This window comes from Argiope bruennichi, chromosome X2 (assembly GCF_947563725.1).
Source record: "Argiope bruennichi chromosome X2, qqArgBrue1.1, whole genome shotgun sequence".
In the NCBI taxonomy this organism is placed as follows: Eukaryota; Metazoa; Arthropoda; class Arachnida; order Araneae; family Araneidae; genus Argiope; species Argiope bruennichi.
In genome coordinates, this window is record NC_079163.1 from 117,373,844 (window position 1) to 117,400,049 (window position 26,206).

At 28.6% G+C, this 26,206-nt stretch overlaps 1 protein-coding gene across 3 annotated transcripts in view; it reads left to right on the top strand.

Moving 5' to 3' along the window:
- The window catches only part of LOC129960170 (carbohydrate sulfotransferase 1-like), a 174,997-nt gene that overhangs the window by 140,157 nt on the left and 8,634 nt on the right, over positions 1-26,206 (top strand). For all 3 annotated transcript variants that reach the window (XM_056073373.1, XM_056073374.1, XM_056073372.1), the window contains one exon: positions 20,112-20,242. In XM_056073373.1, coding sequence (XP_055929348.1) covers positions 20,112-20,242 — 131 coding nt within the window. The remainder of the gene's footprint in view (positions 1-20,111; positions 20,243-26,206) is intronic.

Below are 26,206 nucleotides of genomic sequence, written 5' to 3' on the forward strand. Positions count from 1 at the left end.
CGGCTTCAATGATTTCTTACCTTCCATTAGTTTTCGTTTGATGCATTTATAGCGATATTCTTCTTAATTTTTTAAATAAGGCATTTTTTAAGTGTAAAACTCTGGCTTAAGCTGTACTGTATTTTTCCTTGAATAAGCCAAGAACTTTTGAACTATTTTTCTAAATCTAAATTATGGTCTATATTCGGATCCTCTGACCTTGTAAAAATTATTGGTAGGTATGTTAGCCGGCTCAAGTAACAAATTGTTTAGCTTCGATAAACGTAAAACTGTTTATTTCTATAGAATAAGTTATAGAAGAAATAAAATTTCAGTGCGGTAGATATTTCGTCTTGTTTCTTATATTCATAAAGCAATGGCATGCGTATAGAAAGAATATATAAGCAGAAAAATTAATATTTGTATCTATATGAAATTCTTGCAGTAAAATTTAACTCTATAACGCAAAATAAACATATTCATGTATCGCTTTAAATAGTTTGTATGTTACTAAAAATTAAATTTCTAGTAATTAATTTTCAAAATTTAGTGGTTCTTTTTATGCCATTTTCCACCTCGACAGTTTATAATTTTAAAGCGCAATAAATTTTGAAATTTTCCAAAAATTTGGTAATTTGAATAATAAAATTTGCGTGGAGTAAATTCTGAAGCAAATGATATCGAAAATGTGTATATCAAATTTAAAATATATCTAGTATTGCATGTTTCACGAAAAAAATTATTAATTTCAGTTTGTTTCTCATAGAGAGAGAGAGTAGATATATGCATGTCAAAAACGATTATAATTTTTATATATTACAGTAAATGATGATGATTTTAATGATATTAAATACATGCTGACTCATTAGCAAAATATTGTTCTAATCGTACTGATCTAAATGTATTATTCCTCATTGCAATATTCATTAATTTCTGATAGACATCTGCATAGGAATATTCATTAATTCCTAAGAAAAGAATTACATATAATTTCCTTGCCTATCGTTATCGTTTCGCTTATTTTATTATGAATGTAAAGAATCACAATTTTTGCATTATATTTTCCGTTATAATTATCAATATAATCCTTGTTTCCTTATCGTAATCCTTGTTTCCTTATTCTAGTAATTATATAATGAATTCTCATTGTTTTTGCCCAATTATCTTTTTACTCTCATTCACCATTTTGTTTTAGAGAAAGATTCAGAAAGATATTTCGGTGAAATGTAATGTGTTTGTGTGTAATAAAAAGGCCATGAAAGAAAAATACTGAATTTTTATAATATAGTTTGCCATTATTTTTTACACGAAATTTTTTTAACGTAATAATCGGTGTGGCTACTTTTCAATACTAATAAATTAAAAGTAATTTACGTCTTCGGAAAAAGGTATGACTGAATCACACTGTTAAAGAGTAGATTATAGAGAGATTATATGAATAAGAGTAGATTATATGATGTAAAGAGTAGATTATATGAATTTAATCAATAAAATTCTTTCTTTGTGTATTTAAATCTTTTGCATACATTTAAAGCCTACAGTGAATATGTGGTTTTAAAAATGGTAAAACATTAGAAACTTATATTATTCATTTAGCTTTAATCTGCAAAAATACTAAAATCTTAGTGTAGAAAATAATAAATTAATTAATAGGTTTTTATTTCAAATTTAAATACCTTTGTATTATTAAAAACATTTTCAAAATAATGAACAATAAAAAAAAAATGTTGCTGTCTAAAAGTGGGCGTAGCGCTTTGATTACAAATTTTAAATGCTCATAACTTCTTCCAAAATTATAGAAATATAATTTTTTTAAATATAGGCTTCCCATATCCCCTATTGTTTAATTCAAGAATTGAAATAATGATTTTTTCATTAAAAAAAACCCTTGGTCGCCTTAACATTGTTTAAACAAAAAGATAAAACTTTATTGACTTTGAAAAAAACAAAAAATAAATGTGTAATTTTACCAAGTAATGGTGGTTTTTGATGTGAGGCCTTTTGAAACAATATTTAAAAGATGAACACTAAAATTTGGTATGCTGCAAAGATATATAGAATAGCTACAAGACTGTTACAACGTGAACTCATTGGTGCATTTCCTCCAAGCATATGAATGTAAGCAAACCTCATAAACCCTATATTCAAACAAATTAAAAATATAAGCAGTTTTTCTATTTGTTAGATAAAGCCAAATTAGTTAGATTAGCCAATTTTCAATATTGGGTTTGATAGTGTGAACTTTCCTCTCTCCAAGTTTGATCACCCTACCCATTTGGAATAAATATATAATGGAGTAAATAATAAAGAAGTATTCCGATGCCTTTTTTCAAATTACAAAGAGAAATATTAGCTGCTGTAGACGCTTCTTAATTATTCCAGTGTGAGAAAGTATTCAAGAGGTATTAATGTGGTAATTTATTCATAAAAAAACCTCATCAATTATTTCTAAGACCTTGGCTTTAAAAAATATAATTTGGCTACTGTCTGTGTCCGTGACTCCACGCATATCTATGCACTATATATATATATATATATATATATATATATATATATATATATATATATATATATATATATATATATATATATATATATATATATAAGAAAAAAGCAAAATGCATATAATTTTAAGTTGCACAGCTTTTGAATTTTTATATTCAACCCCTTAAGAGGTTTTAGATTAATTATCAGATTAAAGGTAATTAATTGACATTAAAAGTTTTGGATGACCCAAAACTCTTAGTCTCACCGTTTGTCATATACATGTAAAGATTACTCGGAATTCCCGCTCTAGCGCTCTAGAACTTGATCGGTTTATGAAGATTTGAATATTACTTTTATAGATGATTTTAAGCTTTGCGACTTCGCCCACTTCGAGGATGAGAGGAATATTGATTGGTTTAAAATGCTAAAATTGAAAGCTTCAGAAAGCGGTCAGTTGTGGTCCCAGAAGAGGAGAACATGTTCTATTTAAAATATTTACATGGAAATATTTTGTTCCACGCTTGTTTGTTTATTGGAGTTGTAGAACCAATGAACTTTGAAATTTTTGAGGAGTACATTTATTAATTAGAATGACATAAAATACAATTCTTTATGTCATATAGAACAGTTTTTCAAATGGATCTTTGCGCTTATCTCTTGCGGATTATAAATTAATTATTGGGCCATATACAGAGCTGACACCTTGCATATGTCTTTCTTCTTAACAGTATCTGCAAACGCCTTTCTCAAATTTTACACATTTTCACTAATTAGGATAAATAGCAAAAATATGTTGAAAACGTTTGTGTTGTTTAACATTGTGTTTCGAAAGCCAAATAGCATTGAAAATTTTCAATATATCATCTTAAGCAGTTAGATAAGTAATTATGCAAACTTTAAATATACAAGATTTATTTCCAAATTTGTAGCTCGATTTCAATTGGTAACAAGATTGCGTAAGATCTGAATAAAGATCGCCTGACCTTGTTGCCCTTGATTGAGGTATCCACTTCTGAGCTGCTTCTTACTAGCTAACTGCTGTAATTTTTTTGGCTTCGGAAGCATTGAAAGACGAACTTCACGTGATTTAATGTGACCTCTAAACAATTTGAATAGATTAAAAGATTTCAATTCAGTTTTCAGGATAATTTGAAAATCCTTGAAACGATGATGGTATATCATCCTTAAAAGAATTGAATAGAAAGTACAGAAAATATAATATTTTTAGGCTAAAAATCGACGAAATATTTTTAATTATTCTTTTTCTTACTAGTTATAAAACTTTGTACTCTAATTCATCATTTTTTAAATATTCGTTAATACTTAAAAAAGTATCGAAAATTTATGATAAATCCAGGATAAAGCGTTGAAATTCTCCCCTTCCTAAATTTTTCTATCGAGTTTTAAAATATATATATATTTTATTAAAATGTAATGAAGAGTTTTTATTATTTGTTTAAAATAGATGCTTTGAAGGTGTTCTATTATCGTGTTATTCTGGATGGTAAATGGAGGGAATAATGATTTAAATAAATAGTGAAATTCATAAAAGTTTGATTATTAGGTTAAAGTTGTAAAAAGACTAAAAAAGGAAAAAGAAATCTTTATTCATAATAAAATTCAAAGCATATGAAGTTTTCTGAAGTAAAAATCATCCGTTACAAAAAAAAAAGTGTTTAATTATTAAAGATACTTTGAATGTCTAAGTTCAGAAGGCAAATAAATTAAACATTCCCATATAATTAAAACAAATTTATTCAATATTGCGATTTTTTTTTATTTTAGTATTTTAACGAAAACGTTCATAGGAATAAATATTGAACTTCCAATATTCATCAAAGAGAATAATTCAATGATATTTTTTTATAATACCGTGCAATATATCCCATCCTGTATTCTTTGATTATTTTGGTTATCTATTTAATTGCATTTTTAAATGTTTCTTTCCTTTGAGCTAAAAGTTAAAACCGTTCCGTGTTTTTAACTACCTTCTTAAGTTTTAAAAGTATTTGATTTGTTCATTCTCAGATGGGGATCTAGAAAATATTATGCATTTTGTTACAAATTAAAGAGTTTTTATATAATTTTTTAAAAACCTCTAATATAAATATAGTAATATATTAAGAGAAAGACAAAAATGAAAGGAGCTATTTCTTGATTAATCTTTTTAAAGTTTTTTTTATTTGCTAAAAATTACTTTATATTTTGAAATTCACATCGTTTAACCTTTAAATGCATAGCGATGTAGATCTGAATCTTATGTTTAAAACCTCACATCTCTTTATGTAGCATCCTTTGCACAGTGCTTTTCTTAATTTTAATTTTACCAAAACTATTTCATCGTTTCTGCGCTCAGCTAGAATCTTTGACAGTTTATTTGTCTATGACAGTTTTCATTGTTGGCGCGCTATCTCAATACATTTCGTTTCGGCCGGTGTTACAAATTGCGATTACTTCTCTAAAAAGTAATAAAAACATATAGTAGAAATTGTTTTCGGATAGAAACAAGGTAGGAGTAAACAATAATATTTATACTTTCGCATATGCTGATAAATTTATGCAAGAGAAATTTAGCTTTTTTTGTGATATAAAAATACATCATTATGGAAAATTGGTTTTATTTAAGTTCTCTAAATCTGGAGGGTCATCTCATCCTTTGCGGTGTATGAATGTACGAAAAGAAGCCATTAGTGTCTATATTTTCAAACAGATTAAAGTGTAAAATTCCACTATGTAAAAGTATTACACAGTGGTCATGCAGTAAATGCAATGTTCATGTCGCAAATGGAATGTTTAAATGATAAAAATAATTGTTTCATGATTTTTCATGTTTTGTCATGTTATGAGAGGTATTATTTAGATTCGAAATATTATATTATAGTATGCAGTAGATTTGTAGAACTTCTTTCATTACTTCTTTTCATTTCTTTACAATTCTAATTGAGTTCCTTTTTTCATTGGTCTGTGTTTAAAAAATTAGACTCAATGAATTTATGTATTTAACCACAAAATATTGAAATAATTGTAGAATACTGATTGTAGAATAAATTTCCTTGTATTAAGAAATAGTCTTCTTCTATAAATGATAAATGCATTGTATAGTTTTACAGTATATGACACTATGAAAACAATAGTGTTGTATATAATATCGGTTTTCTAGGAAGAATCTAGGTTTTTGCTTTTCTATGTGGGCATACGGATTTTTAGAACAACGGAAACATGTGCTCTTCCCAAAAAGATTTAATTTTAAATTGCATAAAATCTTTTTGAAAAGTCATTTTCTTTCCGAAGAATTCTTGCTTTCTTCAAACAGAGTTTTATCTGCAGAAAACTTTCAAAGAACAAACTTATTTTAACCTTTGTAGATCTTTTTACAAATCTATGATTATATATAAATTTTGATTTCTCCATCAGAATATCTTCATATGGAAAGCATGGTAGATACAATAGGCTAAGAATATTCATTCATGGACCGAGCAGTTTAATGAAAACAACAGGCGCAACTGCTCCATTGTAATTGTAGGGGTAGAATTACATATAAAAAATACATTGAGGCTTTAATTGAATGGATAAACAATTCATGAATGTTAATAATTAGATTTTTGATTTGGTGATGATAAATTTTTAATAAATAAATTTTAAATAATCAGTTCCTAATTTATAAATTATTTTTTTACTACTAATTAAGCTATAAAATAAATTGTTTCATTTACTCATACTGCATTCCTCGATCTGGTTTATACAGATTTGCAGGGCTACGGATGAAAAGCAAAAAAAAAGTTATAAAAAGTTTAAGATAAATGTAAATGAAAGATATTAAGATAAATGCACATTTGCGCTTTTATTTTACAGTGTAATATTTTTTTATTTATTTTTAATTATCTATCATCTTCCATTTTTATTCCCAGATTTTTGGACCAGCGAGAAATAAAAATAAAATTAACAAATATTTTCTCCCTTCAAACCGTGTGTAGGAAGAAGAAAAAAAACGTACACTTTGTTAAATTTCTGATGCCAGATGAAAATTAAGGTTCATAATGATAGAGAGACATATAAAGTAATTTGTCTCAACTTTGGATTTCAATTAAGAAAACTGTTTCCCATAAAAATATCATTCATTCGATAAAAATGGGCTAAATAATTTCGCTTTAGAAATATTCAAATATTCTCTTTCGCTTATTATAAAATTCCTAGAATATCTTAATATGATGAAACTATGGCCTTGTGCGTATAAATCAATAAATCTCATGTTCTGAGCATCAGCTGTTGGTAGTAATTCCAGCTAAATCTCCCTGTCGTATTATGTTTGGTCAACTGTCGTTTCCCATAACCACATTCCGCTCCTCTCTCCAAGTCAAACATTATTAGACAACTTTTGCGTTAGGTTTCTCACGATGTATGGCGAGCATTAATATCTTATTTTAGTCATCCTTTTATTGCAACATCAACCTGAGAAGAATAGAATGATGTATAATTAAAACGATTCCTTTCTATGTTACAAAATGTATCCAAAACTTCATAACTCTGTGATTAAAAGAATATGATTATCAATAATGTAGTTTGTATATGTTAACTAAATTATATCTTTTATCATTTTGGAAATCACTTTTATGGTTCTGAGATGAATAATTAATACAAAAATATATCTTCAATTTTTTTCAAAAATACTAACTCATTTTCGAAAGTTACATCCGAATTAGCTATATCATTAAAATGCAACAATTCAAACATTTATTATAATCATTTGAAATTCTTTTAAGTTTCATCAAAATTAGAATCTTTTGGAAAATATTTCGGCAATGTCTATTATTCAAAAGGTTTTATCTGCAATTCATTACCATAAACTCTAATACGCGCAAAATAAAAATCCCTCTTTGAAGTATAGGGCCTTGAATTTGGTTTTGTTTATAAAAATAGTGGCTTCACAGGACTCCACATGAAATTAGATTTTGTCAATAAGCAACGAAAATTTTCAAAAAATATTTTCAAAGTTTGGTATAGAAATATAATATTTCTATGAAAGGTATTAATTTATTAATCATTTTGAATTACAAGAATGGATTTGAGGATGTATAATTCTTTAAAGAGATTCCTTATTTTCTGTATTCAGGAACCTGAAAATGGTATTTGAAATGTCTATCGAATCTTTGCATTTAAGTTTTACTTTTAAATATTTTAAATAAGTATTGCGTTTCTTTTTTTTCTTTTTCTCGAAACGTTTTTTACATAAGTAACAGAAATTTTTTAGATATACTTCTTCTTTAAACTAAGTGATGTTTTTATTGCCTAATTTTTGATTATTGCAATTATCTTTTATTTCTTTTAAATTTAGACATATTTTATTCTGTAGTAGAATTCACTGTTAATTTTTTTTCAATGACTTCGATGATTCATAAATAGCGTAAACGGTTAGATAGATTATAATTTTGATAAGAAAGTTTCTTTTACATAAATGTATGCTATTATAATGTTTAAAATAAAATATTCTTCTGAACATTAAATGAATATGTTTTCATTCTATTTACTTCAATATTTATGGTAAAATTTTAAACAAATTAAAAATGCTTATTTTAATATTTAAGTCTCGACTTGTTGAAAATACAAAATTAGCCTTACAAAGCTGTCGGAATCATTCAATCATTAAGGAAAATAAAATATCTATTTGATTTATTGTCTCAAATAAGTCTTTTAAGGTTTGAAAGCAAATCTCCCACGAACATACATAAAATTAAATTGGAAAAATCTTTCGTATGATTACCTTGATTCTGTAAATATAAATAATAAAGTCAGAGAACTGATGAAAAGTTCTTTCTTCCGCATCCTATTTATTTTCTTTTTTCTTTTTTTCAATCGTTTAGAAAGAGAACATTGCAGCAATTCTATAAATTTAGAATTATATAATGCGTCTAAAAAAGAAATAATAATATCTATCCTAAAATACATTTCGGAAGGCAGGAAAATTTCAAAAACGCATCCGTAAATATTCGTCAAAAAGTGCATTACATCAGATATGCGTTGACGTCTTAACATAGCCCGGTAATCGGAGTATCAATTACACTAAGTAGTAATCGTCTTGTCTTAAAAATTCCGTTTCCTGCAACAAGGGCAATGACTCTGGTTCTTTCCGTTATTAATAACTCAGCAATACCAACTTCTGCGATTTCCTGCGAATTTGTTCGCAACAAAATAGTTCTCCTCTAGCGTTTGTAATAGGCATTCCTGAAGAAAAGCCATTTGTCGAGGATACTTTAGAAATGAAATGAATCGCTGTCGCATTTCTTGGTAGAATAATAAGTATGGAATATTTTGCGTAGCGACAGACATTTCCAGGGCTTCAGTGTTGTAAAGCGAAAGAAACAAATTAGAAATCAGCAGGTAAACTTAGATTGCAATCAGAATTCTGTTTGTAACACTGATTTCTGATTAAAAGGGAGATTAAATATATAGGTTATGATAAAATCGGGGCTATCTCTATAAAATTATGATGAGAGACAAACTTCTAAGAAAGTGATATGCAAATTTAAAATATTATTAGAATTAAACTTTTAAGTCTATTTTCTAATCAAAATAGAGACTAAATCTCTATTAAATTGAGAGATATCTAAGGATTTTATGTCAAAATGTAAAATAGAGAAAATAGGTTGCGACTGGTAATTTGGAGCTAAATCAAAATAAAATTATTTAATACTGATTTCTAATTGATTATCATTATTTGTAAAACTGCCCATAAGTGTATGATTTTCATTTTTTAAGGATTCCACGTGATTCTCCTTTTTTGCTTTTTTATACATTTTTAAGTGAATCCATAAATAACAAACTATTTCATTTTCGTTTGTAATTAGTTAATTAATTAGTTTGATGAATTAGTTTTGAAAATGAATTATTTTTTTTAATGCTGACGATTATTTTATTTTATTTTCATAATTATTTTTCTGTTACTTATTTTTCAATTTATTTAAATATTTATGGCCAATATTAAACTTAGGTCCTTTATAGTTTTTTTAAGAAAGTAAGATTTTTTTTTTCGTGGTTGAAATTTCACTAGCACAGAAGTGAAACTGGTTCTTAGTACCTGATTTGAACGACAGGTTTTCGAATTTCAAAACCTTATTAAAATAAAAGTTTTTAGGAGTTTTCTTAAAATTATACTATCATAAATATTATGAAACTGCTTCCTGCTTGCGTTCAAAATATTTCCCACCAATGTAAATAAATATACAGATCACGGGCATTTACATCGTTGCAAGTTAAATAAAATATAGGCAAATTATTAATGTTCATTCAAGTATTTACTGTCTACTATGTAAATTTTGAACGTTGAATTTCAAATTTAACAAATTTAAAAAAACGGTTTTAAAGTCGGTTTCTGTATTAAAAAAAAAACATTGAATCCAAAAAACAATGCGCATAACAGAGCTTTCGCTATTAGAGTTTCTATTTTTGTTAATAAATGCTTCTATAAAAGGGATATCGATGTTTTGGTAGGCCGAAATATTCGGCCATTTGGTTGCGAATTATGCAATAGAATGCCTTTGCAGATCAGCTACGCCCTTTGAAAGAATCAAATTTTTATTAAAAAAAAAAAAAAATTCCTCTGTGAAACGGTTTCTTAACAATTGCGTGAAATCAAATAAGTAGACACAAAATACCGGACTTCAGAACTCTGACCCAGCCCATTTACCGCAAACTAGGTCGGTGGACTGTTTATTTTATACGATATTACCGCCCTGTTTCAAATTTCCATTATTCCCCTTTTCACGAGAAGCCGTATGCGCTTTCTTTTATTTTGTCTCTTCTCAACGTGCCGTTTATTGCGTATGCAAATGCTTGACAACAGAATGAAAATTTGTAATATGACCTGGATTAGGTGAAAAAAAAAAAAAAGCAATCCGGCAGGTTCTTTAAATGCGAATGAACCTCGATCAAAAACGATCGGGCTAGTTCTTTTCACCCTCACTTTTCCCGCCCTCGTCTCCCCCCACCCCAACCCGTACTTCTTCAATCCTTTTAATAATTGTGAGTCACTCACTCGATTGCGAAGAAATGCTTTTCCTTGGAAGTTAGATATCTCGGCTAGTATTAGATGGCTGCCGCGATTTCTTCTTTCTGTTGAAGGTTGTTTATTTTTTATTTATTTATTTTTTTTCATTCTTTCAAGAAGGAATGGATGACACTGCTCTGGCGTTGACAGATTGAATTAATTGTGAAATTTAAGTGGATTGTGTGCAATCACCACGGCCGGTTTTACTTTTCCACTGCTTGTATTATTCTTCTGTCACCGCTAAAAAAAACGAGGAACGTAATTTGTTAAACGTTGCCTGATGATTCTACGTCGTTGTCGAACTTGACTCTATTTTAATCGAGTTATATTCTCCTCTATCAAGATATCTAGTTACAATGGCGTGTCTGGAATTTCCTTTCACTCCTATAATCATGTCGCATTTGTTGCATTCATCTTACTTTGTTCTTAAAACCGAGTGACACAAATTATTGTTGAGATATCTCGAAACTCATTAAAAATTCTGTCTTTATGATTTAATATTCATATCACAACTTTGAATGTTAAACTATTTGAAAATTGTTTTCGAAATTCAATACAATCTAACACTAAGAACATTTTTTTTTTTTTTTTTTTTTTTTTTTTTTTGTTATTTGCAATAAAATACTAATAGAATCAGATCCCCGCAAATTTTTACTCTTGAGAACATAATAATCGTGACACTATAACCGAAGTGACAGTTTAGCAACGTTTACTTAAAATTAATTTTAATTAAATAAGACTCTGCTTTTAACTTCGGACGATAATTTAGCAATAATAACTTAACGGGGATTTGTTTGAATAATAGATTCATGGTTGTAGAATATAATTATCACCTTGTATGCCCACATATTAAAGATATATTTTGTAACAAAATGTCTCGAAGTGCATTGAATATAATTACTTTCTTGTCGCATTTCAGCAGAAATTCTTTTATAAGTTTGATATTATCAATTATTTAAATTATATTTATTTTTATACTTATTTTCGTTGAATGATTATTTTTAAATAAGCGCATGCTATTATAATTCGCATGCAATAAGAGAAATATAGCAGCATTTCTCATGTGTGCATTTCAAACGTTTATTTTAAAGTACCCAAAGAATTCGATTTGTGCTTTTACGAATAAATATTTAAATTGTCTTATTTTTTTATTTTTTTCCACTTTGTAAGTATAGCAGCATCTAATCTAGTAACTTTCATATATAACCTTGTTCTTAAATTCTCGGTTAAGCCATGCCTGTAAGGTTGTCATTTAGTATTAACTTCAGAAAGATATCAGATATAGATATCTCATGATAGATTAAATTTAAACAGATACCAATTGTTGGTTTATCAGTGAGTTTCAGATTCAAATTTCAAATGCAATAAACATCTATCGAGTAATTTTATAAGGTGCTTATAATATTTAAGTGCGTCTCAAAAGTTTACATAGTAATGTCCTGCGGCTTAATTCAATCTATTTCCAGTTTTTGGAACTGCACGAGGATACAAAGTGATAAATCATTAAATGTTGACGTTATTTTCACAATTCTTGTCCACGCCGATGTGAATGTTTTTGAGGTATTAAAGCAAATGGAGTACTCGTTTGGGCATCCTTCTCATTCTCTGGTCTGTCACCATGCGAGTATGAGTTTAAAGAATAGTTTGTTGTACGATTAGTATTCTTTCCGCAATAAATAATGAATTAGTTTTGGAAAAGAAAAATATTTTTTAGGAAATCTGTAAATTGACGTAACCTTCATGTCATTTGATTTATCACAAAGTGAAAGTGAAAAAAATGTATCATAAGAAAACAATCTGTCCATTATATTTAATAAATAATTTTTGCTGTCATATTTCGTGAAAATACTTTTATATAAAAGATTTTTTGAAAGAAAATTTTTAACTCGACATAGCATGAACGACATTGCGGGATATGAGATATCGCATCGCCACTTCGGAAACCTTCTATTACAGTCGCATAGCGACTGCGACAAGAAACCCTTACTAATATTAGCCGAGCTACAGGAAACAAGAGGAGTCTGCGTTCTTCAAAGCTAACGTCGTGGGAGGGCTGTCGCAGAAAACTGCCGTTAATGAAAATTTTTTTAACTATAATTAAACATTGAAGTAATGAAAAAAGAAACGATTTAACTTGGAAATTATTCTTCAAGATGACTAAAGAAACTATCGTCCATTATATAAAAAAACTGAAATTTTATCTGAATTACTGTTTCTTATATACACTTTTAAATACAATGTTAATATCTAATGTAATTGCGTGTAATGTTACTGATGAAAAGGCAAGTTTTTTTTTTTTTTTTTTTCATTATTTACGAATACATTGTTAAAACTTGTACATGAATTAGAACATTTAATTATAAATATATATATAAATAATTTAAAGCAGCATATTATTTATATAATTCTTCTTTCTTTCTAATGAGTTAATTTTTTTTCCTTATTGACCGTACCTTATCATCAGAATTTTTGTTTTTGCTTACAGGGTGGTACTAACTATTAAGCCAAAAAATGATCAGAATTTCACTACCCTTGTCGAGCTGATCTACTTCTTCTTTAATAAATTGTCTGATAGTTTTACTCATGTGTCCCTCTCAGAACCTTCGAATACCATGATTAGTAATGAAAGAAAGCAAAAATAATAACTAAATAGGGGGGGGGTCTAAGGAATTCATAGATTCATTGAAACAGAGGGAAAAGCATTTTCCTTCTTCCGAAACTTTACTGTAAGATGATGATTAAACTTTTTCTCTAATTCATAAATTGAAGATTTTCGAACGCTTACAATTAATTTTTTAATTAAAAAACTGTTTTATTGTAGTTTAAAACAATATTGAGCATTATTAGTCATTTTTCCATTTTTCGGTTAACGCATTTTCTCTTCAATGAAATAATTTATTAACGAAACTTTTTATTAATGTATCCCTAACTTAGTACTTACTATGAAAAAAAAATCTATGATTAAATGCTTTAGAATGTCACGCCTCTTTGTAATTTCATTGCAATAAATAAATTTGATTTATGCCTTTTATGAGCTAGTGAAAATGCTGCATTATTAAAGGCATTCAAAAAAAAAATTTTAACTATTTTTAGATTCAATAAAATTTCTCAAGTATGAGCCAAGCAGATTTTATAGCTATTAAACAAAATCTTTAGAATAGTTGCGCAATTAAGTGAAGTCTTTTTTATTTAACCTTTTACCTAAATTAACATCGTTTCGTATAAAAGTCGTAGGCAAGTTGAAAAATACAACATTTTGTTAAGAGCTCCATCGTTTTCCATTTAGAAAACAGAGGCTTTCTAAAATGTAAAATGACGGTGCTCTTTGAAAGAAGCCACATTTTTCAGTTTGTCTACGAAATGCATAATGTCAAGACAGAAAATTGGATAATGAGTGAAACTTCTAGTTGGGAGGATTTCACCAAGTAATAAAGAATAAACATGATAAATAGAAAAATAATTTTTTTCGTTAAAAGATGAAATGTCACCAAAACTGAAAACTTTTGAAATAAATCCTATTTACAACTTTTATTTCATTTTTCACGAAGTAAAAATTGAACCTTATAAGAAAAGAGACACAAATTTTGATGAGAAATGATTAGAACATACAACCAGATACAATAAGTTGGGAAAGAAATCCTATCCCTAACTTTGTTTTTTCATTTCTCACATACATTTTCAAAATTAATTGAAAAGGGCTGTAAAAACATGTTTTCAAATATTAGAAGAAATTTATTATTTATACAATGAAATCCTGGGGATACTTTTGTAAAATTAGTTTTATTTAAATACAGTATTTGTACATATTGTAAAAAACTATATCAAACTCCTACGTTTATTTTTCAAATAAGATTTACTGTACATTTTCTTTGCTTCCCCCCCCCTTTTTTTTTTTCTTTTTTCTTTCTTCTCTACGTTCTTAATGAAAATAAAATAGGCAAGCTTTTCGGAATGCGCAAACCGGACATTAATCAGGAAGAGCTTCACATCAATTGCTCGGCACAGACTTTATCATTTTCCGGTTTATATTTAATAAAATGCTAAAGCTACGAACCACGTACTAAATTACGTCCCGGTTCTTGATTGAATAAGGGAATGTCATTGAAATTTTAAACGGCAACTATTTCTTTCTTGGGAAGCAAATATATTTTCCGCAGAAGTTCAAAAGATAAGAGATTCTTAGAAGTCAAGAGAAGTGTTTTTTCAAGCAGAAGACATAATGAAAGTTCAAAGGTTTGATTATTTATTTTATTTTTATATATAGAAATGTGCCTTTTCTTTGTGTATTAATATTAGGTTTTTTTATGTTTGGGTTAAGAAAACGATATCTTTCTGTTAGACATTTGAAAATAAAATAAATTCAGATTTCCATGAAATGAAACAAGAGAGATTAAATCGGTTGTTTTGTGCTATTAAATAATAATTTACAACAGCGAACCAGCGCTTCTTCTTAAGTGAACTTTCTCGCATGCTTAAGCAATAAATTCTTTTTGGATTTAGCTTCGTAATGTAGAGAAAAGAAATGAGTCTACTTTTTTTACTTCTACCCTCTGACTGGTTCTGGTTTCAAAACCTCGTGTTAAATTTCATTCATCACGTTTGTTATGATTGTGGATTATTGTACTCACAGACACATACACAATGACACGTGTTCGCATACACAAGAATATACATGCCAACACTCAGTCCATTTTTTCATGAATTTGATTGATATTTTGATACAAATCTAGAAATCTGTAGCCAAATATTTGTCCATGTGTTATATTTTATATATCTTGCTGGCTAACTTTTTGAGCATTTCATATAAATTTATATTCACGCCCTCACGAACAGAAGGTAAACAGAAAACTTTTCTGTGATGATTGTAGACACTAAATTTATTGAAATGTACGAAATGTTTATAAATAGAATCTTGTTATAATTCCAAAAAAAGGGACTTTTCCTGATTCTGGAAGTGTAAAACACAGAGGTTTATCGAAATCTCGAAATCGAATGCTTTGGCGATTATAAGCCTTGTGTTCTTCATACATAAGAAAATAAAAAAATCATAATATGCCTTTTTAACTCCTTATTACATTTATATTCATTTCTGTTTATTTCATTAAATCTTTTGTAAATACATGGCAACGTAATTTTTCAAAAAAAAAAAAAAAAAAAAGACCTACGTAAACCTCTTTAAAAGCGATTTGCTATCTCTGAAAGTTTTTTCAAATTCGGTGAGATTCTAAAATAAGTTATAATGATTCTGTTAAAAATAAGAGCTGAAAGAATCTGAAATTCGTTGAGATAGTGAAAAGTAATGGAAATATATTTAACAATGTTATTGGTATATGAAAATACCTTTTCCAATGAATGAGTTTATTTCTCAAAAGAATTTGAAATAAAGGTAGGAAGGTTTTTTTTTTCCTTCAAATTACTGATAACGCATCTTTCCTCCGAGGAATATTTCTTTTCTCAAAAGAGGCGCTAAACAATCCTTTCAAAAATCCAAAGCAACTTTCTTCCACGAAAACAGCTTAGGTGAGACAGAGCGTGAATTTGGAGCAGAATCCAAAATTCCTGGAAACGGACTTGCTTGTTTCGGTGTTTTCTTGTTTAAGTAAACGCCCACCTTTTGTGTATTCGGTGTAAAACAATCCTCCTATATTTGATTACTCGTCTGTAGACTTTTTTTTTTTTTTTTTTGGCCCGAGAAAAAAGTTAAGCTTAACCCAAAAATCACTCCCTGATCCCGCTGACCTCCGCGGTTCCGTCCTTGATGGGCATTACAACATACATTCTAATTGATTTCTTTCGCTCCACGAGCTTTGATATGGAACGTCACGGTTATGCTCCAGCGGATCACCCCTGTATGTAGAACGTGTATAGGAAAGGGTCGGTGTAGTGTGCTCTATTATTAACCTCGAAACATTATCTCTTCCGACATGATGTCCGATAAAAAAAAATGAAAGGTTTGCTTTTGTATGTACACAGATAACAGTTTGTTTTGTTATAGTTTTCAGAAGAGAGCCCTTGCACTTCGCTCAATTCTTTCCCTCAGACTACCGTCAAGGTCTGACTACCCACGCTGAATTGGAAATAGTCACGTACTCACACTAGCCTGTCCCTTTCTTCCTTGTCTGCTGGGCCATCAAATATTGCAATCCTTTTAAATAAGCTTTAGCTTTTCAAATAATGATCTGAAAAGTACGTATAAGAGGTCGGAGGAAAACCAGGTTTGATTTAGGTTTGCCAGCTCGCTCGTTTTTTTTTTTTTTTTTTTTTTTTTTTACCTTTGTATGAAAAGATTAATTAGGCAAGTGTCAAAAAAAATGTTTGCTTCTTGTAAATGTACAGTTAATACAATGGACTTCCCTACAACACGGAGCATAAATCCCGCATAATAGGAAATCGTGTTATAAAAAACATAAATTATCGGGCGAATTTATGTAAGAGTTCAAACATGTCTTTAAATTGTAACTGCGCATATTGTTAGTGAGTTTTATCTCTAAACAAGCTGACAGCCGCATTGCTCATATATAAATAGCAAGTAAACACATACATTAGTTTTTCTAAACAAAAAAAAAACCTTTCGAAAACTATGTGGAAATGTTAAATTTTCTTATATGCAATAAGGGATTGTGTATTATACTGTGTGACTGTTCACAGCATTTTTTACACGTTAAACAAGAATTCACTATAGTTGAATCACTATAGCTCACTATAGTTTAATAATACTTGCCGACGCTATATGTATCACTAAATGGGAATAATAAAATATCAAAATGCTACAAAATAAGCGAAACTTTAATTTTGCTAACTTTTGATATTCAAAGCTTAATATCGGTTTCTCAATTGTTCTCATTACTTCTTCATTGGCACTTGAAATGAATTTTTAAATGTTTATTTTATTTATTCCAAAGTTTATGATTGCTTGCATGGATATTATATTTGGTTTCGAAGTAAAAAGTGAACAAATGAATTATTATATCCTAGTAAACATAGAGAACTATAACAAAAAGCATGGCAGATAATAAATAGTAAGCAAGCTTTTTTAAATGTAAAGAAGATCATTTTTTTTCCTTACTCTTGAAGATGTTCAGTCTTTCATTTTTTTTCTTTTTTATTAATTAATTTCGTATTAAACAGTGAAGATTATATCGCCATCCAATGTCAACACATCTTCTCTAAGTTAGCAATCTATTATTTTCAGAATAATAATTATTTTTATTACTATTCGTAATTATTTCTTTATTAGCTACAAGTAAAAATAAGGATAATATGATTTTTTTCATCAAATTTATGTAATTTTACGAAAGGGTTTATGACCTCAATCAAAGAATTCCTGAAATAACGAATTAATTAGGTATTAATTTTAAGACCGCATCTTCGAAAACTGATGAATGAAATACAGATTAAAGACATTTCTCATACTATTTTCTTTTTATGTGCTATTTAAACTTATTAAATAAATCCCCTGAAAATAATACGCCAAAGAATTCGAAGAAAGATAATCTGGAGAAAAGAGGAGGGGAGTGTCCCAATGAATTCTTTGCAAGCAATAAAAATATTTCTTATCTTTTCTTGCAATGGAAAAGCTTTGATGTGGCTTTGTTTTATTAAAAGTATTATTTCTGTGTTTCATCTATTGGTAAAAATAAACTGAAATAAAAGAGAATTGGTTCTTTTTTTTTTTTTTCCATTAACAGTTTGTGACAGCTTTCTCAAAGATTGGCAACTATGTGAATTATTTAATGATAGCACTGTGATTTGAAGTGAAATTAAAATTAAAATTTCCTTGTTAAACTTCTTTAAAAGATAATATTACGTTCGAATTATTTTACCGCTGGAAAATTGTAAGCTCTTGAAAATTCTTTAAATTACCCTTCAGTACCAGACTATCAAGCCATAATTGCTTGGTAGCAGACTTTTTACTCATCGAGATAAAGTTCCCAAATTTTATATCCGATTTAATTAAATATCAGAGACCGTGATGTTCTAGTGATAAAGTCTTATCTCAAAACCGGAGGGTTCCATTTTCAGTCCCTAATTTCTCCAAACAAACGCGGTGTATGTATGTTTGATGGTAGACGTGTGAGCTTGATTAAATATTACGCCGAAGGCGTTGAAGAGTTATATCTCTTCCCCCTCGTATGATGCGCCCTTATCATTTAACCAAGAATCAAAATTAGGCGCACCCAAAAGAGCCCTATTGTTTGTTCAAAACGGAGCATTAACAATACAAATAAAATTAAATCCATCATACATCCACAGGGGCACACTGTTTTGTTTGTGTATGGGTCCGGTATAAGTTAAACCTATAGGAGTCTGGCATTGTGTATAAGGTATATCTGGTATAAGTTAAACCTATAAAATGCTGGCATTGTGTATAAGGTTGCAGAAAAATGAGTTGATTTGGGTTTCATCATCCTCATATGACCGAATTAGGAAATTCTTTCCAAAATAGCCCTTTTATTACTTCATTTCGAGGATTTAATTTAACTAAACAAACCTCTGATAAACACTGAAATCTTGAAACGTTTTTATAGTCCAAGAAAAAAATATTTAAATGCAGATGTTTAGGACATTCTGTATCTTTAAACACAAAAAGAATACACCCTCTCGATATTCCTAGTGACCTAAATCATCTTAGAATTTTCTTTTAGATGTTTTGATTATTCCCCTTTCTAATCGAAGGAATCGACAGGAAATAAAAAAAAGGCACTTTTAAAAGTACTGTATAATTTGCGAAGTTTTGCTTGTCTTTTTGTCATGCATCTTGCTTTTTCCGTTCTGCTTCCATTGACATCCAAATCCGTAGATTTTTCTCCCTTTCAATAACTTTCTGTTTCAAATGTTTTCTATGCAAAGCGTTGTGTGTAAAAGTTTTAAGTTTCAATACTTCGTTTTCATTTTGAAAACGACAGAATAAAATTTTTTTTGAATGATTCATTTAAAGAAAATCTAGGGTAGTTCATGGCCTTGGAGTTATTCAGCTGGAAAAAGTCACGATTTACTAACAACTAACAAACGTTTTGTGTCATTTACAAATAAGTATTGCTCCGTTGTGCGCGCTTTTATGTTTATTCCTTCTTTTTTCACCGTATCTGTTTAAATTTTGTATAAATTTCTTCCATTGTCTTTAATAATGTAGAATAAATTAATTTTTTTCATAAAACCTTAATGTCTGAAATCTGAGATTTCTTCATCCGTCACTGAATATGTCATTCACGTAATTGATTTGTTTTATTTGCAATATTTTTCTATTTTAATAACGATTAATATTGTAATGTACTTTGAAAAACTAATAAAAACAAAGTAAAACTCATCTTGAAATAATATTTCCCCTTTTTTATATTGACAAATAATTTTAAATCTCTTGTTGTTTAAAGCTCTTACTAAGCAAAAATTCTTCTTTTAATGGTTTTTCAGCCTTTAATTTAGCTGCATCATTAAAAATAATCTTATATAGTGATTATTCAGGATCATTTTAAACTTTGGCTCAGAGTCAATATATGATTATTAATGAAGTACACGAGACTCAAATTTCATTAAACTTTACTATTTTTTATTTTCTGTTTATTTTTAAATGCATTACATATCATTCTTTTTTTTTATATTACAGATGGCTTCAAAGTTACCGGTCAAAATTTGGCCACCGGCTGTTGGCAGTGCTTTTGGGATTCTGTACGTTGATTGTCTTAAGTTATGTCACTACAAATGTTGGACGTCATCCGAGATTTACACAACCTGTCAGTAAGTAATGTTTAAATGTGTAATCATTTCTAACTAGCAATTTTAGACTAGCGAATTTTCCATAGAGTAAGGAATATTGTGCTTTGAAAGTTAAAGAAAAAGAATTCAGAACAGACGGGAAGGCAAATTTAGTTTTTCATTTTCTTCCTATATTATTGAAAACTAATTATTCCTAATTTTCATCGGTACTTTCTTCAAATAAACTATTATTGTTTTTGATTTTGAAAAGTATTTCATAATAATGTGTTTCTTCTGAACATAAAATGTTTTGATTAACTAAAGCAACAAGATTCGTACGCTCTGGAACATGCGGCGCAATGCGGGACGCTGGTTGAGAGGGGGATAGAAAATATTGGTGAAATGCAAATCTATGCGCATAAATATATATTTTTATCAAAGACGGAAGAGATGAAGAAACGTTAACAAGATTTTTTATTATAGCTTTTACTATTTTTTTCATTTAGATCTATCCATATTGCTCATATTAAACTGAAAATATTATTCGTAAGTAAACTGGGATAAGAAATTCTTCAATGATTATCTTTTAGAAAGGTTAAATGGTTATTCCTTTTTTAATATGAGTGATTTACTGATAAATAAAAGAAAAGAAAAAGAATAATCGGGTATTTCATTCAAAATCAGGGCAAAATGAGGCGGATTGTCAGGATTGTCTTTTCTGATAAGAGATATTTAATGACTTGGTCGCATAGAAGAAGCTCGAAATTTAAAATAAACATTTTGATGTAACTTTAAAAAATTAAATTTAATGAATATTTTTATACGAGTTTTCCCCTTAAAAATAATCAAAATTCGAGACTCCCCTGAATAATGCGGAGTCTTAGATTAATTGAAGCTGAGAATTTACTGTCATTGTAGTTGTATTTCTGTCTTGAACTCAAAATCTACTTCACTAAACCACTTGTTTCTTTAGGAAATATATATATATATATATATTGCATGAAATTTAGAAAAGGTTTTCTGGATATTGGTCAAATCTTCTGGCAATAACAAAAATCACCATTTTGATTGGCAAAATATATTGATTATAAGAAAAAGGCAAATCTTAATCAACCTTAAATTATTTTAAATTCTATTTCATGTCCAGAAATATCATCTAAATATCTCAATCAAATATAGTTTTTATCTGCATAAAATTGAAGAAATTTATGAACTTTTCTTAACATAAATATCTTTAACTATGAATATGTATATTGGCTTATTAAGTTCAATGTAAGAAAAGCAGTGAGAACTTAATATTGTATTTTCATCAGATAACTTGGCACCAAGTCGTTTGGTTACTGTAGAATGATAAGTCAGAAAACCATAATACTGCATTATGGATTTCTCACCATTCGCAAATGTCGCTTATCGTGTAATTATTAAATTCGACAATCGTTAGTCTGAATACATAATTATTTCGACATCTTCTGGAGTTGATTAACGTACGACAAATATTTATTGATTATTACATATTATCCTAAATTTCAGTTCACAGTGATTAAATAATTTCCTGCAATCTTGTAGAATACATTTTTCTTATGTTTTTTTTTCTTATGCGTGTCTTTGCTAAAGCAACACATTTTAGGATTTTAGAAACTTAAATTAAACTATAATTTTGTTTTTGTATTTGATCTGTCAAAATATAAATTGATGAAATATTTTTTTCTAAAATATCGTATACTCTCACTAGTAACTTATATGAGACACTTTCCATCGTTCTTTCCAATTAAAGAATTAGTTTCTTTGTTCAACTACAAAAAGTTCTTTTATAACAACCCAGTATAAATAACCGTTAAGGAATTCGTCAACATTCTTAAAGGATAACTGAATGAATATTCGTTATTATGTAACATTTTGAAATCTGTAACGTTGAAACGTTACAAAATGTATGTTTCCTCCAAACGAGTTTTATATAACTAGCCAAAAGTCTATCTACATTTGGAATAGCATTTTACATACTGCTATACATGTAACAGACGATATTTTATGTAACTTTATTTTTCGAATACCTTTGATTCATATGAAGCGAAGATAAATATTAAACCTTTATTTATACTATACTGTATACGAAATACAAATGATTTAGCGTTTTTTTTTATTCCTTTCGTTTTTGTATTTATTAAAAGTCGAATAGTTCTAAGCCGGAGGAGAAGCTATTTATTTATTAGCTCATAATTAAGAAATTAGAAGAAATTCCAGCCTTGAATTGCATTCTTATTATTACTTAGTCTTTAAAATTTTATTTTAAGTATTATTTAAAAGTTTTCAGCTCATGTTTTCTTCAGGAATTTTTCTGTTTATAAATGTATAAAAAAGTACTACACATTACTAATTTGTAAATCCCAGGAAAGAATTTCTTGGAATAAAAAAAAAAATGTAATTTTTAAGCATTAATTTGTCGTAACAATTACGACAATACAGGGCGTTATTTTTCGTTTACGAATCAGGCATATAAAATTTTTGTCTTGTCGTTTCTTTCTTAGAATACCATTTTTTGTACGCTTTTTGGTGTTTATGGCGTTAAAGGAGAATCGTCGTAATTAAACATTCAATTTTTAATGTTCTCATAGGATTTATGTGACTTCTTTACTTTCTAACCACGAATCTTTTGCGTTAAAGCATAAATGAAGCAAAGTGTCTTTGGAAAATATTCCTTCAAAAAGAATCGACGATATTTTCACAATAAATCTTATTAATTTCTTCATTTAACACTTCTGGTCTTAGGTTTTAGTGAAATACTAGTATATAGTCATACTGGCATCATTTTCTGACTGCAGGCAATTTTCATCAAATTCATCATTTCAGACAATGCTAATTTTTTCCACTGAAAAAATAACATTGCTAGTGCTTTGTTTTAAACTTAACAAATAAACAAATGAATTATAAGAAAACACGTATTAGAGTAATATATTTTAGAATATTTTTCATATCGATATTTAAAACAATTTGTTAAAAAAATCTTCAAGAAAACAAATTTATTTTAAGAAAGATAAATTAAAATTAGAAGGAATTTCAGGTAATATAACAGTAAATGCACAGAGCCAATTTAATTTTATAATCCTTTGTGTATTTTGCACGGACGAACGCACCGACACACGCAAGCAGCATTTATCATGGGACCTGCCTGGCTATCATGTGAATTGACTCCTTATATGAAGCATTGATATTAGGGTAAGGTTGATACTCGATTTTTCTGAATCAGGAAAAAATCTGATTCTGGTATTTGACTGTACCTGATGCTTTTCTACTTCATATGAGCTGATGTCAATTTTTTTTTTTTTTTTTTAGTATGCATTAAAAACAATCTATTAATAGATCTCTCATTTCCCAAATCGGTCGTTACTTATAGCTTACTTTAATTTACACTGCTTATTTTAATTTTATACTTGGCTTTTTAAAGCATTATCAAGAAGTAAGAATTTTTATAAAAATTAAAAGACTTATAAAGCGAACTTAATTTTCATCTGTTTTTAAATATCTCGTCATATATTCCTGTTTAAAAATATAAATATGATTATTTAAGAACATATGTTAAATTATTATATTCTGGAAATTCTATTTATTTTCACCATTTAAATATCATTTATGTTTAGTTTATTTTAATAATAATGATCATATTGTTAAAGTTATTTATTCGTTTCGAATAAAAAAAAAAAGCGTTAAAAGCAAAATGAATTTATTCTCAAAAATTCCTATCAACTTTATCTGCTTAATAAACATTTCAAGGAAAAGTTTTGAAAAATGCGTTAGAAATACTTTTATTCCAAGTAATGGTTAAAAATATTATAAATAAAAAAACATGTTAATTACATTGTCGAGGCTGAACGATAGACTAGATAATACTGCATCGATCAGATTGATACAGTATCATCGGATATGTATCAACCTAACTGATTGATACCAGTGGCATCAGATTGATACAGTATCATTGAACCGAAAATCAACGAGTTGAGATTACCAAATGGTATCAATCGAGTTCAAAACTGATACCGAGTACTTTGTACTTTTAACCTACATCAGTTTTGTCTAATTGATACTTTAGCGTATCAGATACTAATTATCAGGTTGATACAGAATCACCTAACAGTAATCGATACAACTATGTAAAGTAGAAAGAAAATGATGGTGATTAAGTATTAGCTGCACTTTTGTATATTTGCAAATAAAATCCATTTTAAAAGCTTCAGATGATATCTTATTTATATATCGAGTGTATTTTTTTTAATAAAAAAAAACTAAATTTACTCGCGGTCTTATTTTTTTTCTGTGTTTGAATAACTCAACACTGTAGGAAGTGCGGAACGCTTATTCTCTGTGAGTTTCTTACTTGCTCTTTTCTATATCGATCGATGAAAGAAAAGTTGGAATGTTTTATTTACTTTTTCCCAATCTCTTGGGCTGTTTACAGAATGTTGGGAGAAAATTACTTGTTTCAAAAATTACTGGCGAATACATTAACATTTTATGCGAGTATTAAATGCTTTCACTGTGAAAAAAAAAAATCCTAATGTAGCAAAGGAAAAGCCTTAGAAAAAATTAGTTAACGTAGACAGAAAATCTTTAAATTCTTTTCTTTTTTTCTAGTTTTCTTTTAGAAAATTAAAGTTTAGCAAAGGGAAAACTTTTGCATTACTTAATGTTTTTTGTTTCTAAGATTCATTTTTCTTAAAAGTTTTGAAAGGAATTATTGCATATATTTAATGACTCTGTGAAAATAAATGAAACATGAATTGATCGACTAAGTAATATATTATACTAAAATATACTATTCTTGATCCTATGATGTAAGGAAAAATAATACTGATAAAAAATAATACTTTAAATAATAATCATAATTTATAATAGTAATAGTAAATAATAATCATAATTAACAATAGTATAATTTAAAAAATAATACTGATCCACTTAAAATTTTGCCTCAAAAATTACATTAGCTTCTCCTATTTAATATATCATCTTCCGAGAACGATTTGGGCCGCGGTGGGCTGGTGGTAAGGTCTCGGCTTCGGAACCGGAGGGTTTCAGGTTCGTGACCCGATTCCACCGGAGAACCGTCGTGTAAGGGGGTCTGTTGCACTTTAAATACGTCATGACCAAACGTCCTCCCGCTGGTGTGGAAATTATATGTGGTAATTTTATGTGGTGTGGAAAGAGGGTGCCAGCTCAGGTGTCATCCTCGTCATCTGACCGCGGTTCAAAATTACGAGGTCCATCCCAAAATAATCCTAGTGTTGCTTCAAACGGAACGTTAATATAACCAAACCAAACCAAACCAATCCGAGGACTATTTCAAATGCAAAAATCAACGAGTAATCGTGCCAGTGAACATGATTGCATAAGTTACTCTATGAGTTAATGAATACTTTTATGTTTTTATATACGATGTTTACAAAGAGGGAACATGGAAACTATAAAGCGTATACATGTATATAGGTAAAATTTGGTACACATATTTAACATCTAAATTATATATTCGCATCACATTTTGAATCAAATCCGAGAATCGGTTTAACTGTCTGTCGGTCTATGCATTCACATACCTGTAAGCATTATAACTTAGAAGTACAGACTTAAAATAAAGATCATATAGAAATAAAATTTGCTTTATGATCTTGTTACTAAAATTAATGTTTTGAATCAGATTTTGGTTTCAATTGGTCATAAAAAGGCGTCCAAGATACCTACTGTTTTTTTTTTTTCTCTATATTTACTAATGAAGCACAAAAAGCTCATATGCGATGCTCTGCAACTAAAAATCTGTGCAATCCTGACGTTCATAGTTTTGCTCAAGGCCCAATTTTTATGTAGAAGTGGGGGTAGCACTTTTAATAAGGAGCATACGAAAAAAGTTCTGAAAAACCATTCCCGCTGATTTTCCCTTATAGTTCGTAGTGGAAAATTATTCTTGCAATTATTAGCTTTTAAAACCGTGGTTACTTGTGTTAGAGAATCTGCGATTGAATT